General features: G+C 36.6%; 1 protein-coding gene and 1 long non-coding RNA gene across 4 annotated transcripts in view; one reads left to right on the top strand and one right to left on the bottom strand.

Moving 5' to 3' along the window:
• FAT3 (FAT atypical cadherin 3) overlaps positions 1–13,206 on the top strand; it is a 600,781-nt gene that overhangs the window by 491,277 nt on the left and 96,298 nt on the right. For all 3 annotated transcript variants that reach the window (XM_039847662.1, XM_039847663.1, XM_039847664.1), the window contains one exon: positions 1,620–1,759. In XM_039847662.1, coding sequence (XP_039703596.1) covers positions 1,620–1,759 — 140 coding nt within the window. The remainder of the gene's footprint in view (positions 1–1,619; positions 1,760–13,206) is intronic.
• LOC120590056 (uncharacterized) overlaps positions 1–13,206 on the bottom strand; it is a 30,028-nt gene that overhangs the window by 8,355 nt on the left and 8,467 nt on the right. The window contains exon 2 of the long non-coding RNA XR_005649624.1: positions 4,174–4,295. This is a non-coding gene — a long non-coding RNA (uncharacterized LOC120590056). The remainder of the gene's footprint in view (positions 1–4,173; positions 4,296–13,206) is intronic.

Genomic DNA, 13,206 nt, shown 5'->3' on the forward strand with positions numbered 1-13,206 from the left:
TACAGCAGTCACGCCCTTATCAATGGTTTTGCTTTCTGTGGTTTCAGTTAATCACAGTTGACCTCGGTCCGAAAATATCTATGTCATTCACCTCACTTAGGCATTGTATCATCTCACAAGAAGAAGGGTATGTACAATCCAATAAGATATTTTTAGAGAGAGACCACATTCACATAACTTTATTACAGTATATGTATTGTTATAATTACTATTTTATTAATAGTTGTTGTTTATCTCATGTTCTGTCTAATATATAAATTAAACTTTATTATAGGTATGCATGTAAAGGAAAAGACCACATGTACAGGGTTCATTACTATCCTTGGTTTCAGGCGTCCACTAGGAATCTCAGAACATATTCCCTGTGAATAAGGGGGGACGACTGTATTTATTTTGTGTCACTGTACATCAGATTCTAGTAATACAAGTAAAATCCTCCTTTCCCTTAACTCATCTGCCCATTTGTAATAGTAATATCATAGAAATTGTATATGTTATTGTTCATTGATCAGCAAAATAAAAAGCAGAGAATGTTAACTGTAAGGGAAGCCAAGATTTCTTTTCAAAAAATAAGAAATTCAATAAATGTATCAGCCTATGTGCTGCAGTTAAATAAAATTGCTACCCAATAATAAAATTAATTGACATCATGAAATTTCAGATCAAAACAAATAGAGCTTATAAACATATACTGATATTTATTAAAATTGTCCTCGCATTTATACCATTATCCTCTCTTTTGGAACGATCATAAACCACTTTGGTTCACAGAGATGGAAAACATCTACAGTAATTTCAACAAGGCTTATGTTGTCTTAAGCACGTGATTCACAGATTGTGGATTATACCTGGTCCAAGAGGAAAAAAGTAAAGTTTTCTAAACTTTTATATTAATTGTTAAGTTAATGTTACATACGTCAATCTTTTCCTCTAATTCTTTCCAGATTTTATTTTGTGAATTTCCCACAGTCTTTCTACTTTGAGGGAGAAAAATAATTCACACTGTCAAAATGGCATAAAAACTTTTCTATAAATATCCCAACTTTCAGACATAGAATTTTTAATATGGAATTCTTTTTTCTTTTTTTTCTTTTTTTTTTTTTTGCTTTTTCTTATTTTCTAATGTTTATAATTTTATTTCTGACAGCAAATTAGGGACATGAGCTCTATCAACCAAATGTTTGCCATCAATCCTGCAATTTGAGTGTCTACTCATTTTTGTTAATAATAATTGGGCTGTTTACTTAGAATTTATTCTACTTTGGAAAAGCAAAAAGATCTACAAATTCCTAGCACAGAAGCCACAAGAGGCTGAAGAGCCTTTAACTTTCTAAATATTTTATAGAGTCAGTTTATGCTTCACTGCTCTAACAGTGCTGAGGTTTTCTTTGCAATACATTATTTTTGGGTGTCATTCGTTATGCATTGTAGAGGCTGTGTTTTGAAATTAGAATTAAGTTAGAAATGAAGAGGTCCCATTTAATGTGTACAAAATCGAGCCATAAGGATACTTGTCAAAAATATTTCTATTTAAGAGCTGCCTTTAAAGCTATATGCTTTAATACATGTAATAACTTCTCAGATATGCTAATTTTATGTTGTTTTTGTGAAATCATCAGGGGGGAATTTTGACAGCTCTTTTGACGCAGAGAAGGGTGTTGGGACAATTGTCATTGCAAAACCTTTGGACGCAGAGCAGAGGTCTATTTATAATATGAGTGTGGAAGTCACCGATGGAACAAATGTTGCTGTCACTCAGGTAAGATGTCAAATTACTAAATAGTGGGAATGCCAAAAGGTCTGCTAAAGTCAGAGTTTCAAGCAATTAAAAATTGTATTGCAAGTAGTAAATTATGTCCATGGATTTCTAGTGTTTAAAAAGAATCATTTGAGAGAACAACTTAGACAAAGGATTCTATCAATAATATTATATAATATAGCTACCTCTTTCAAGAAATTGTGTTTGTTCATGTATGGAAGAGTAAGATGTGTTTGTTTCCTGTTCATTTACTGTAGATTTATCTTTTTGACAACAAAGTCAGCTTTCCTTGAATTTAGAAAGAAGAGCACATTATATTATCCGAGTTAATACACCATGATATTCTTCACCTCATCTGTTAGTCACAGAAAGTTAGAGCTAGAGAATACCTAAGAGTCCAAATTAATTTTACAAACTAAGACCAGATGAGTGATACAGCCAAAGTCACGTAGCCTTAATAAAGAACAAGGAGTGAGATCTAGGTGCCCTAATTCCCATCTCCCGTTTTAGCCTGTATGCCAATGGTTCTTTATCCTGGCTGCACAGTAGAATCCTCTGGTTGTAGAGGTGGGGGTTGTTAAAACCACTGAAGCCTGGGCCTCACCCTAAGAGATTTATGTGATTCTAGCATGCAACCAGGGTTGAGGACCACTGCTTATACTCTGCATGTGAATAGGTCATTGAAGCAAGGAGGAGGAGAAAATCTCTGGGTGAGACTAACACAATGTTAGATATCAATATGGGGAAGATTTACCCGAAATATGAGAAGATTTTGTTTGTTTGTTTTATATTTTTGCATCAGAGACCTTAGCCAGTTTTGGCAGAGGGCTGGCGTACACATATATCCCGTAACCTCTCCCAACCTCTCCCCTTCTCTTTTCTGTTCTCATGACCTCAAAAGTCATCACTATTGATCAAGGTTCTTTTTTCCTGCTGAGCCCAGATGTGTCCTCAGAATCCTTCTCAACACAATATTTCAGGTAGTAAAGATGAAAATTTTGCCAACCCTGAAGTAAGCAAGTACTGATTTCTTTAAAATATTATGAAGCTTTTTAAAAAAGGGGAGGAGAGGAGGAGTATTTCATGTGCTTGTCTATCCAGCTGCCTCTTAGTTTGAACCAGTTTTAAACATATGCTGAGACTCTTTTCTTTGAGTCTATTCATAATCATAGAATGGTGGAATTTTAAGGAAACAGTAGGATTTATTATAGTACAACCCTTTTACTTTTCAGTCGAATAAACTGAAACCCAGAAAGGGATTACATGCACATGATAAGGCAGCCAGACTGTGAGTACACCCATCTTTCAACCCATGTCTTTTCCTAGGGTGACCTGACAACCTTATTTGCCTGAGAGATCCCACTTACTCTTGTTGCACTGGTATAATTAATAGTATCCCATTCGTTCTTAAAATTGCCCCTATTGGGTCAATAAGTTATATGGTCACCCTACCAAAATCTGTTCTATTTCAGAGTATTATCAAGATACCCGAAAAGGACTCCATGCTGAGATCCTACAGGAATCACTCAATCTAAAAGAAAGCCCCAACACTAATACAAAATAACCCACTTGCAGTATCACTAAGTCTTCAGTGCTAATTTACTTTAAATGGGAAGCTAAATTAGACTTTTTAAATTAGCCATGTCTTAGCATATCCAAACCCAACTTTTTAGCACCACTTACTAATATAAGACATGTCTGAGTAAAATACAAATAAACCATGGAACCATATTCAGTTTCATTCTTTTCTCCGGGATTTTAGAACAATTGAATTAAATAGTAATCCACTGTGCCCAGAATGTTATAGAGACACATTAAATATTTTTAGAATGAGTGAATGATTAGTGGATAACTACATATTCAACTGGGCCTATATGGAAGTCATGCTGGATCTGCAAAGCACACAGCTGATTCGTATTAACTGAAAATAAAAATTATCAGTGAAATTTTTATGTTAAATTTCATTAAGACCCAATGAGAAATCATTTAACAGCACTTATTTCACAAGTATTTCTTTAGTTCATACCATATACTAAGCACTGTACTAGATGCCTGAGTCACAGTGATTCAGAATTTTAAAACCGAATGACGAGCTACACCTACTTTTTAAAAATTAATATGGAAGCATATATTACAATACCTTTAATGTACACATTGTTCTAGTCCCACTTGCATTGATTTTATTTCAGACTAATGTGTAGTTAGACTTATCTCCAAAGGAGTTGGGAAGGAGTTAGAGACTTGGGGTGAACTTGGAGCTTCCCCTTGGCAAGGCAAAGCTAAGCGGGTTAATAAAGAGTATCAAGAGATTTTCTCGTCAAAAGCTTCCACTTTGTGTCCCCCGGAAAATGACTTTCTCAAGAAGTGTGCACTAACAGTTTCCAGAGTATAAACTTGTATGCAGTCGTTATTACCATCAGAAAACCATTGCTTGATCAGGGTGTGTTGGGCCGGAATACGCCGCCAATCTCTGCCAGTCCAGGCCTCCGCTCAAGTTTGCCACAGCAACTCTGGCAGTAGTGACAGCAGCAGTTCTCTGAAATAGTCAAAACTCTCAGTGTCAAGGACATTTTTACAAAAAGATGTTTTAGAAAAGAAAAGGCATTCTAGATTTCTTTTAGAAACCACTAAAGCACACTCCAAACCATGAACCTAGGCAGCTTAACGATTCCACCATCAAACAGATACTCCTCACCATATAACTAAATAAATGTCCTATAGCCCCAAAACACCTGCTCACTTTTCCTTTGGGAACTTTTCTCTACTTTGTTCATTTGTAATCATAAAACATGGTATGACACGAGTTTCCAATCAGCCATAAACAACATGTGGAATTTTACTTCACGAGTGTCAAATAAATCCAAGCCTCAGGGATCTCTGTGTCTGCCTGAAACCCCTTCATCTTCACTTTTGCCTGTTCTCCCAACTCATAGGATTCTTATACCGCAAAGCTACAATGTCAGGTAAACATCTTTTTCCTCACTGAGACTCCCTAGCGTGAGTACAGAATGTAAAAAGGTTCTGCGGAGCTCAAGTTATAAAGATGCAGATGTTCTAAATGGAAAAACAAAGCATCTCAACATATACAAAAACCTCCTGGCAAGATGGACAAGGGCCTGTGCATAAAATAGTTGTTGATTTTATGAAGGCTACTATTGTACTTTATATCATAATATTTGACAGCATGGGCTTTGTAGCGATACACCTGTGTCCCAGTCCCAACTCTGCCACTTACTAGCTGCATCTCCTCCAGCAGGTGGAGATCAGTTCACTTCTCTGCACTCTAGACTCTTCATCTGTAACCTGGGCTTAGCAAGATTTACATCATTAGAGCTGCTGTGGATTACATGAGTTTATATAGAGAGACTATTAGCATGAGGTCTAAACATAGTAAGTTCTCAAGAAATATTAGCTACTGCTGCAATTATTATTACTGTCATCACATAGCCTCTCTGAGCATTTGTATCACAGGGACTGCCTCAGAGGTTGTTGTGAGAAATAAATGAGTGCCTGAGACAGCACTCGGATGAAGGGGTTGATCCAGTGCTGCATCCCAGGCTTTTAATGAAAGACTGTTTTTGTAACTTTTTGAATCGTCGTGAGGAGGAAAGTACAAGATGATCCCTTAAAGCATCCTCTATGAAAGTACCCTCGATGCAGATCAAACCAGGTAGAATTTTTCAAGGGCCCTGAGCACAGTATACCCTGGATATATTAGTGGGTTTTTCCTAGTTCCTGATGCTCCCTCCCAGGATGGTTATCTTGGATGGCTCTTTGACAGTCTTCTCTTTGCCCAAAACCAGCCAACATTGTTGAGTACTTTCTGTGTTCCAAGAATTATCTCAAAGTTTTAAAAGCTTACTCTCAATTTCTATGTGTATAATGTCATGGAATGGTAGCAAATAGCTTATGGCTACACGAGGAATAGCATTACTCTAGACCAAAAAATGAATAATGTTGAGTGGAGAGATTTCAAACTGGCACCCTGGTTCCGGTTATGTTCCTTCCTGTCCAGACCCCTTCCTGCTCTCCAAATCTTACTGCCTCCACCAAGCCAATGCCAGTCAGGATCCTGTTGTGCAATCAAATTAAACTCCCCAAGATAGTCTCAGATCCTGAAAGGTGCTTGAAGCTAATGAAATTGCTTATAAACATTGGTGCGTATGTATTTTTTAGCAAGTAGACCCTTAGTATTCATCAGGTGTCCAAAAGAGTATGGCTTAAAAATAGGTAAGATAAACTAACTCTTCAACATTATTTTATTACTTGGAAACTCTAGTTAAAAGTTTCAACATGCAACCACCCATGCTTCCTAGAAAACACACACCTGAGGGGGACTGTCAGTTTTATAAAGCTTTCCTGCTGTGATAACAGGGCTGTTTCCATGGTGTTTCAAAGCACCGTTGTTCTGGGTTAAAAAAAAAGAGACTAAGTTTATCTATCAAAGTCATGGATAACAAACAGGAGGTTAACTCCCTTCAAGAAATAAAAAAAGTAGAAATAATCTGTGAAAAATGAAGGGCACCACATTTCTGGGCTTCCACAACATCAAAGTGGGGAACACTTCAACATAACGGAAGTATTCCCCACTTTGATGTTGTGGAAGCCCAGAAATGAGCATGAGTGTCTGGCTTAAAAGGGAAAGATGAAAAGTTTTAGCGAGGTGGTATAGTCTGGGTAGAGAAAAGGTGAGGCATCCTACGAGCATTGGCTCTTATAAGAGGGGAAAGGAAATATCCAGGTGGAACCAGAGGCCCATAAAGAGCAGGCATAATGAGATGCCAGGAGGATGAGGTTACTGTCCCAACATAGAGGAGCACTACAGATGTCTTATAAGAGGGATTCTACTCTAGGGCCCAGACTGTGGTCTCCACATAACATTTCACATGGAAAGGAACCAGGATTCTTTTCAAATTAGTTGATTCCAGATTTGGGTCAGGAGCCTGGGCATCTTATCTTGCCAGAAAAGACTAGTGGAATCATATTCAAAGATGACTAGAGGCAACTTAAATTGCCTTCCACTAGCCAAAGATGGGATAATTTGAACATTAAAGATAATGACTGTAATTGACTGAAATACGTGAAATCGATTTTTAAAAACTTTATATTCCAAAAGAAACTCACTTAACTCTCACAATTACTTTATGAGGCAGGTACTATTTGAGTAGATAAAATGCCCCACCCTCAGCCCCAAACATATCCATGTCCAAGTCTCCAGAATTTGTGAATATGAGCCTCTGAGCAGATGACTTCCTCCGGCTGAAGTAGGAATAGATGCAGCAAAAGGGGAAGTCAGAGATTCCACATGTGAGAGGATTTGAAACATCGCTAGTTTGAATGTGAAAGGGGCAACATGACAAGGAACACTGGCACCCTTAAGGAGCTGAGAGAAGCTCCTGCTGACGGCCAGCAAGGAACGGGACTGCAAGCCTATAACCTTAAGTACCTGGATTCAGCCAACTTGGAGTTTGGAGCTGATTCATCCCCAAGACTTCGAGAAGGGAACTCATCCCTGCCAACCCCTGAGTTCAGCTTTCTGCGACTCTAAGTAGAGAACCCAGTTGAAGCACACCATATTCAAACTTCTGATCTACAGAGCTAGGAGATAATAAATGGGTGTTGTTTTAAACTGCTAAGTTTGTGGTAATCTGTTCTGTTAAAAATAGGAAATGTCGATGTAAGAAATGCCCAAACCTGTAGAGAATTTTTATGAGTTTATTCGGACCAAAGTGATGACATGCCAGGGAGCAAGATTTCAAATGTTCCAGAGAATGCAGTTTTGCAGCTTATTTTATAAATTAGAATCAAAGGAGAAGACATAAAGAAGATGCATGAAATTACGGGTGGTAGAGTAAGAAGATGAGAGAGAGCATGGGGGAAATCTCTAGGATTGGTTAAAAGGCAAAATGGATTAACACGTACTTCTTTTACATTGGCCAGTACAGGATAATTAATAATTAACATTTACACTACATAAAGATGGGCACAAGATAATGAGTGATTCTATGGTCTTGTGCTCTGATACTGGTGGTTGTGCTTCAAAGGGTAGGAAAAGAAAACTGCTCTGACATTTCAAAGGTATGTTATTCTAGATGCATCAGAACAATGGATAGAGCTCACTTAAGGGAAATGTTGATCTTTGCCAAGAAAGCTATAAGCCTGGAACTGACTGCTCGCTATGAAAATACCATCCTGTGTGATTACTTTTGGTCACTGAGCTGTCAGGTTTATTGCCTAGCCCATTTTTTGTTCACAAAAATAATCCCCTTTAAACATCCCCATTTTACAGTGAAGGAAATTGAGGCAAAACAAAGTTAAGTAACTTGAATAGATCAAGGTTCAGACACAGGCAGTTGGATTTAGAGCTTGCTCTCTCAGCCACTGCACTGTGCTGCCTCTCAAAGGCGAGATTAAATGCTAAGACATGAAGGGCAACTCACCTGGCCCTACTAGTTATGAGGGGGACAATTTTTTAGATGGCTGCCTGAGGAACATGGCACCACCTATGGCCAGTAGAATGTCTTATAGCCAGCCATACTTGCTGGGAAGAGAGCAAAATACCCCACCCTCCTCATAGCCCTCACTTCAACCCACTGAACTTATGGGCCACAAAAACACACATTACCGAGGATAAGAAATTACGAATTTTAACAATTTTCCTCAAGCATCTGCCAGACCAGTCTGAGCTATTGCATCTTCATAGCATATTTAAACAAATCTAGAACATGACTCTTCCGAAGGATCAATGGATGGAAATACATAGGAATGTAAAACACTTGATATTTGCATAGTAAGACTTAACAAGCCTCACTCTTAAGTTTCACTTTCTTGTCACCCAGGAAGTAGTTAAATCAAGTGTTGTTATACTCATTTATCCAGTGAGAAACTGAGGCACAGACTAGTTAGGTGGCTGCTAGAGGTGTATACAGGTAAAAAGATAGAAACCCATTTCTTCTTTCTGAAAATCAGATACCATCTCAGAAACTTGCTCCTACCTACCTATACATACAAAATATACAATTTAATTTATTAGGGGAAGCATTTTGTGTAGTGGAAGGAGCACTGACCCTGAATCAGGTGACTCAAGTTCAAGTCAGCACTTCACCAGTTGCTGTCTGAGTTACTAAAGAAGATAACTCCATCTCTGTGAGACTCAATTTCTTCTGTATAATAGGGATGAGACCTTCCATGCCTTATGGGTTGTTATAAGAATAAAATGTTATGAGAAAGTCCTTGAGATCTGTGATGTGTTGGACACATTCGGGTTTTATTTTTGCAGTCTCATTTTCAACCTAAAATTGAAATAATATACCTTATAACTATAAAATATTATGTGTGTGGCTTTTATTGTTATTCATGAAAGACAGCAGAGATAGTCATGCCCAAATAATAATCTAAAAATTACATTGATTTGATTCAGGGACTCATGATGTGTGCTTTTGTGATTTTAATATACTTTTCTTATTCAAGTCCTGCTTTGATTTATAAAGATATGAAAATCAGCTTGTATTTATATGCTCCATGGCCAAACCTGAGATTAAAAATCTCTTTCAGGTAATCTTCAAAATTCTTAAGCCCCACAAAGGCAGTTAATTCAGATAGACCACAAAGGCTTTCTGCCAAAGAGTCTGTATTCAGTGGGGCCAGGAGGTCTGTAACTTGTATTCGTAAAGTTAGCATTTCCCTCCACAATCATGAGGATTCCATTCCTCTTTTGTCTCCAAGTGATGTGTTAAGAATTCCTTACCAAGCCTCCTTTCTTTAAAAGCAGACTCTACCTTGAAGATTTGGACTTTGTCTTATCCTTTCTCTCCACCTTGCACCTGCTTGACAGGTGAGAGTGGTGGAGAGGGTAGAAACAAATCACTTTCACTAAAGCTTCTCCATGATTCCTTAGCTCAAGGGACTCTCGAGGGACACTACCCTCATCAAGGGTTTTCTTTGATCTCCTTTAGCGTCATCTCACTTTTAGCAGGTTAAAATGGCAGTGGCCCCAAACTTCCTTGTATATTTAGGTTATAAAACTGCTAAAACAAGTTCAATGTATAGAGAAAAATAAGGCAGCAAGGCAACTCTAATATTAAAAAAAAAATAATGACAAAATTTCACTATGTAATAAATCTGTGCCTGACAACTTACGAGTAAATCAGTTTTTGAAAATAGATTCCAATTTTAAAGGCAATGGCAAACTTTCTATTTAAAATAATCCCATGATTGATGTTCCTGAAATGAGAATGGTCATGTCAGTTATGTATTTTGTAAATTAGGATTTCTGTATAGCAAGGTACATAACATTTGCACACATATTTTTCCACATGTATATTATCTACGTTTAGAATTAATATGTGTATAATTTAAGTGCACATGGAAATGGTATGATGGAATGAATTCAGAATTTGTTTCCATAAGACCTAGGTTTGAGTCTGGCCTTGCTATTGCAACTTTGGGCACATCCCTTAATTTCTCTGATTCTGACAACACTGGTAAACTAGAGATAATAAAGTTTAAGAAGCAAATATATAAACTATAAAACAAGCACAAACTGACGTGATTTTTCTAGTTACGTATTCAAAAACAAAACTTATAAGCTTGGGGAGAATACAAGGGGCATCATCCTCAAAATCACGACTGTGGAATGTTTTAACTATGGTTTTGAAATGCCAACAGAGGCAGAACAGAATTTCAGTAATTTAGGACTTAACTGGTTTTAATAAAAGACAGAGGTCTTTCCCTGCAACTCTCCCCTGGACACTTCCCGCCATGAGCCTTTGTAAAGCCAGGCTTGGCATCTACCCAGACTAGTTTAGAAGAGCCTGCAAAACCCAAAGTGTTTATGGTGGGCAGCATTGAAACTAACTCTGAAGAAACTTCCTACATTCAGGTTTTCTCCTGCTTTGATTCCATTGTACTTCGTTAGGCCTTTCAATTACGATTTTGAACACAACATCTTTGAGAGTTACTTTGCTTTGTTTGTTAGTTCAGGAGCTCACAAATGGCCCCAACTGTGGGAAATAAAAAGCAAATGAGGAGAAGGAAGTCTTTTACAGAGAAACACTTGTTCTGACTATAGATTAGGCTTAGGACAAAACAAGCAGAAAGAGGCAAGCTTTTCAAGAGCACATCAACTTTGAAACTTCATGAAGGTCAGGGCAGCCTAACTGGCTGGAACGGCTTTTTTAGCCCATTAATATAACTATTCTGTGAACACAAATATTTTAGCATCTTGACTAAGTTAACTTGAACTTTTAAAAGGAATTGACAATCAAAGAATCTAGTAGACTTTCCAAATACAGTGGAGATTAAAAAAAAAAAATGCCCCAAACTGTACAGGCACACTTCTCAACCCTTTTTCTTCCTTAAACTGCAGGCAAAGCTTTTTTCCCATGTCAGGCTCACTCCCATGGGTAAGTTGTGCTGGCACAGAGGTCATAGCATTATCTTTTTTCTCTCACTCAAAAAAGCACATCAGTACCAAAGGGAGAGATAGTTTAGCTATTTATAAGAATAACCATGGTCTGACTAAATTTATTTCAAAAAGTAAATAATTTTCTATAATGAAGCCAAATGTCCATATATAATTTCATAGAGAATTACTAAAGACTTTCCTATTAGGAATAAAACAAGAATATCACTATTTCCATTATTATTTAACATTGTGTTGTAAGCATTAGCCAATGCAATTAGGTAGATTAATTTGCGTTACAGAAATTTTAAAGAAAAAAGTAAAACGTTATCTTTTTGCGTATAGAATAATTATGTACCTGAAAAATTCAAAAGAGTGAATGGAAAAACTACTGCAAATGATTGGAAAATTTAGTAAAGTAACAAGCTATAAATTTAACTTACAAAAATCAATAGCCTATATATGTAGCCAAAAAAAAAAAAGTGAAAGATGTAATGGAAAGAAGACCTCACTGACATAAACTTTAAAAAGTGTTCAAAAGCTATTTGAGGAAAATTAAAACACCCCTGAAAAACAAAACAGTAGATTTGAACAAATAAAAATAGACAAACTGTTTTTTTGATAGGAAAACTCCATCATGAAGAAATCAGTTCTCCCTTAGTTAACCTATACTTTTAGCATAATCCCAATTTAAAATGTTACCAAGTTTCATCAGCTGCTATACAGGTTGATTATAAAGTTCATTTGGAAGAACAGCCAGGAAAACCCTGAAAAAGAAACGGCCTACTTTTTCCAAACAATTAAAATATACTATAAGACCATAATTAAAACATTTTGATATTAATGCATAAAAGACTTGATAAACCGATAAAACAAAATAGAAAAGCCAGAAATATTCCATTTGCATATATAAATTTAGTTTACAATAAAAGTTGCTGCTTAAATCAGTGCAGAAGTGATGATCTAAAAAATGGCGTTGAAATAAATGGAGAGCCATGTGGAAAAACTAAAACTGGGTGCATTCCTCACATAATATACCAGAAAAAATTCCAAATGGATTAGAGACGGAAATATAAGTAAAGGAAACATATAAATGCTATTTATAAAAAATGAGTGTGTTCACCTATAACCTGGAAATGTAGAGAATATTCTAAACTAGGACGTAACATCCAGAAACAACATGGAAAAGACTGAAGTATTCAATTACATAAACATAAAAATAAAAACTTTGCATGGAAAAAAATCACCATGAGCAAAATAAATGTAAATGGCAAAATTGAAAACATTTGTAATTTATATCATCATATTTCTAAAAATAAATGAAAGAGCCATTTCACCCACAGAAGAATGATCTGATATAGTTTTAACAGAAAAAGAAATGCAAATGGCTCTTAAATGTATAAAAAGATGCTCAATCTCACTTATAATAAGAGAAAGGCAAATTAAAACTACACTGAGATGCCATTTCAATCCATCACTTTGGCCAAAATTTCAATAGTTATACTACATATATACTCTGTTGGCAAGGCTGTAGGAAAACAGTCATTCTTATATGTTGCTATGGGAATGCGAAAATGATAAAACTTTTGGGTGCGGGAGTGTGGACATACCTAACAAACTATAAGCACTTCTTTGATCCAGCAATCCCAATACTAGCGACCCAAATATATGTTAGCAAAAATGAGACATAGGCACAAATCTTTTCATTACACACTATTTCTAAGAGGAAAAATAAGAAACATTTTAAATGAATATCAACAAAGGACTAATTAACTGTGATACATCTACCCATTGGAAGAATATTTCTATACTGCTGTGGACTGATCTTCAGGATATAATGCAGTTACATTATTGATATTTTGGGTCAGATAGTTCTTTTTTCAGAGGACTCTCCTGTGCATTGTAGGATGTTTAGCAGGATCCCTCCCCTATCCCACTAGATTCTAGGAACACCGTCCCACTCAGTTGAGACAATCGAAAATGCCTTCAGAAATTCCAAAATGTCCCTGGGGGAATAAGGTCATCACTAATGGAAAACCACTGA

The sequence above is a fragment of the Pteropus medius genome, unplaced genomic scaffold (assembly GCF_902729225.1).
Source record: "Pteropus medius unplaced genomic scaffold, Ma_sr-lr_union100, whole genome shotgun sequence".
Classification (NCBI taxonomy): Eukaryota; Metazoa; Chordata; class Mammalia; order Chiroptera; family Pteropodidae; genus Pteropus; species Pteropus medius.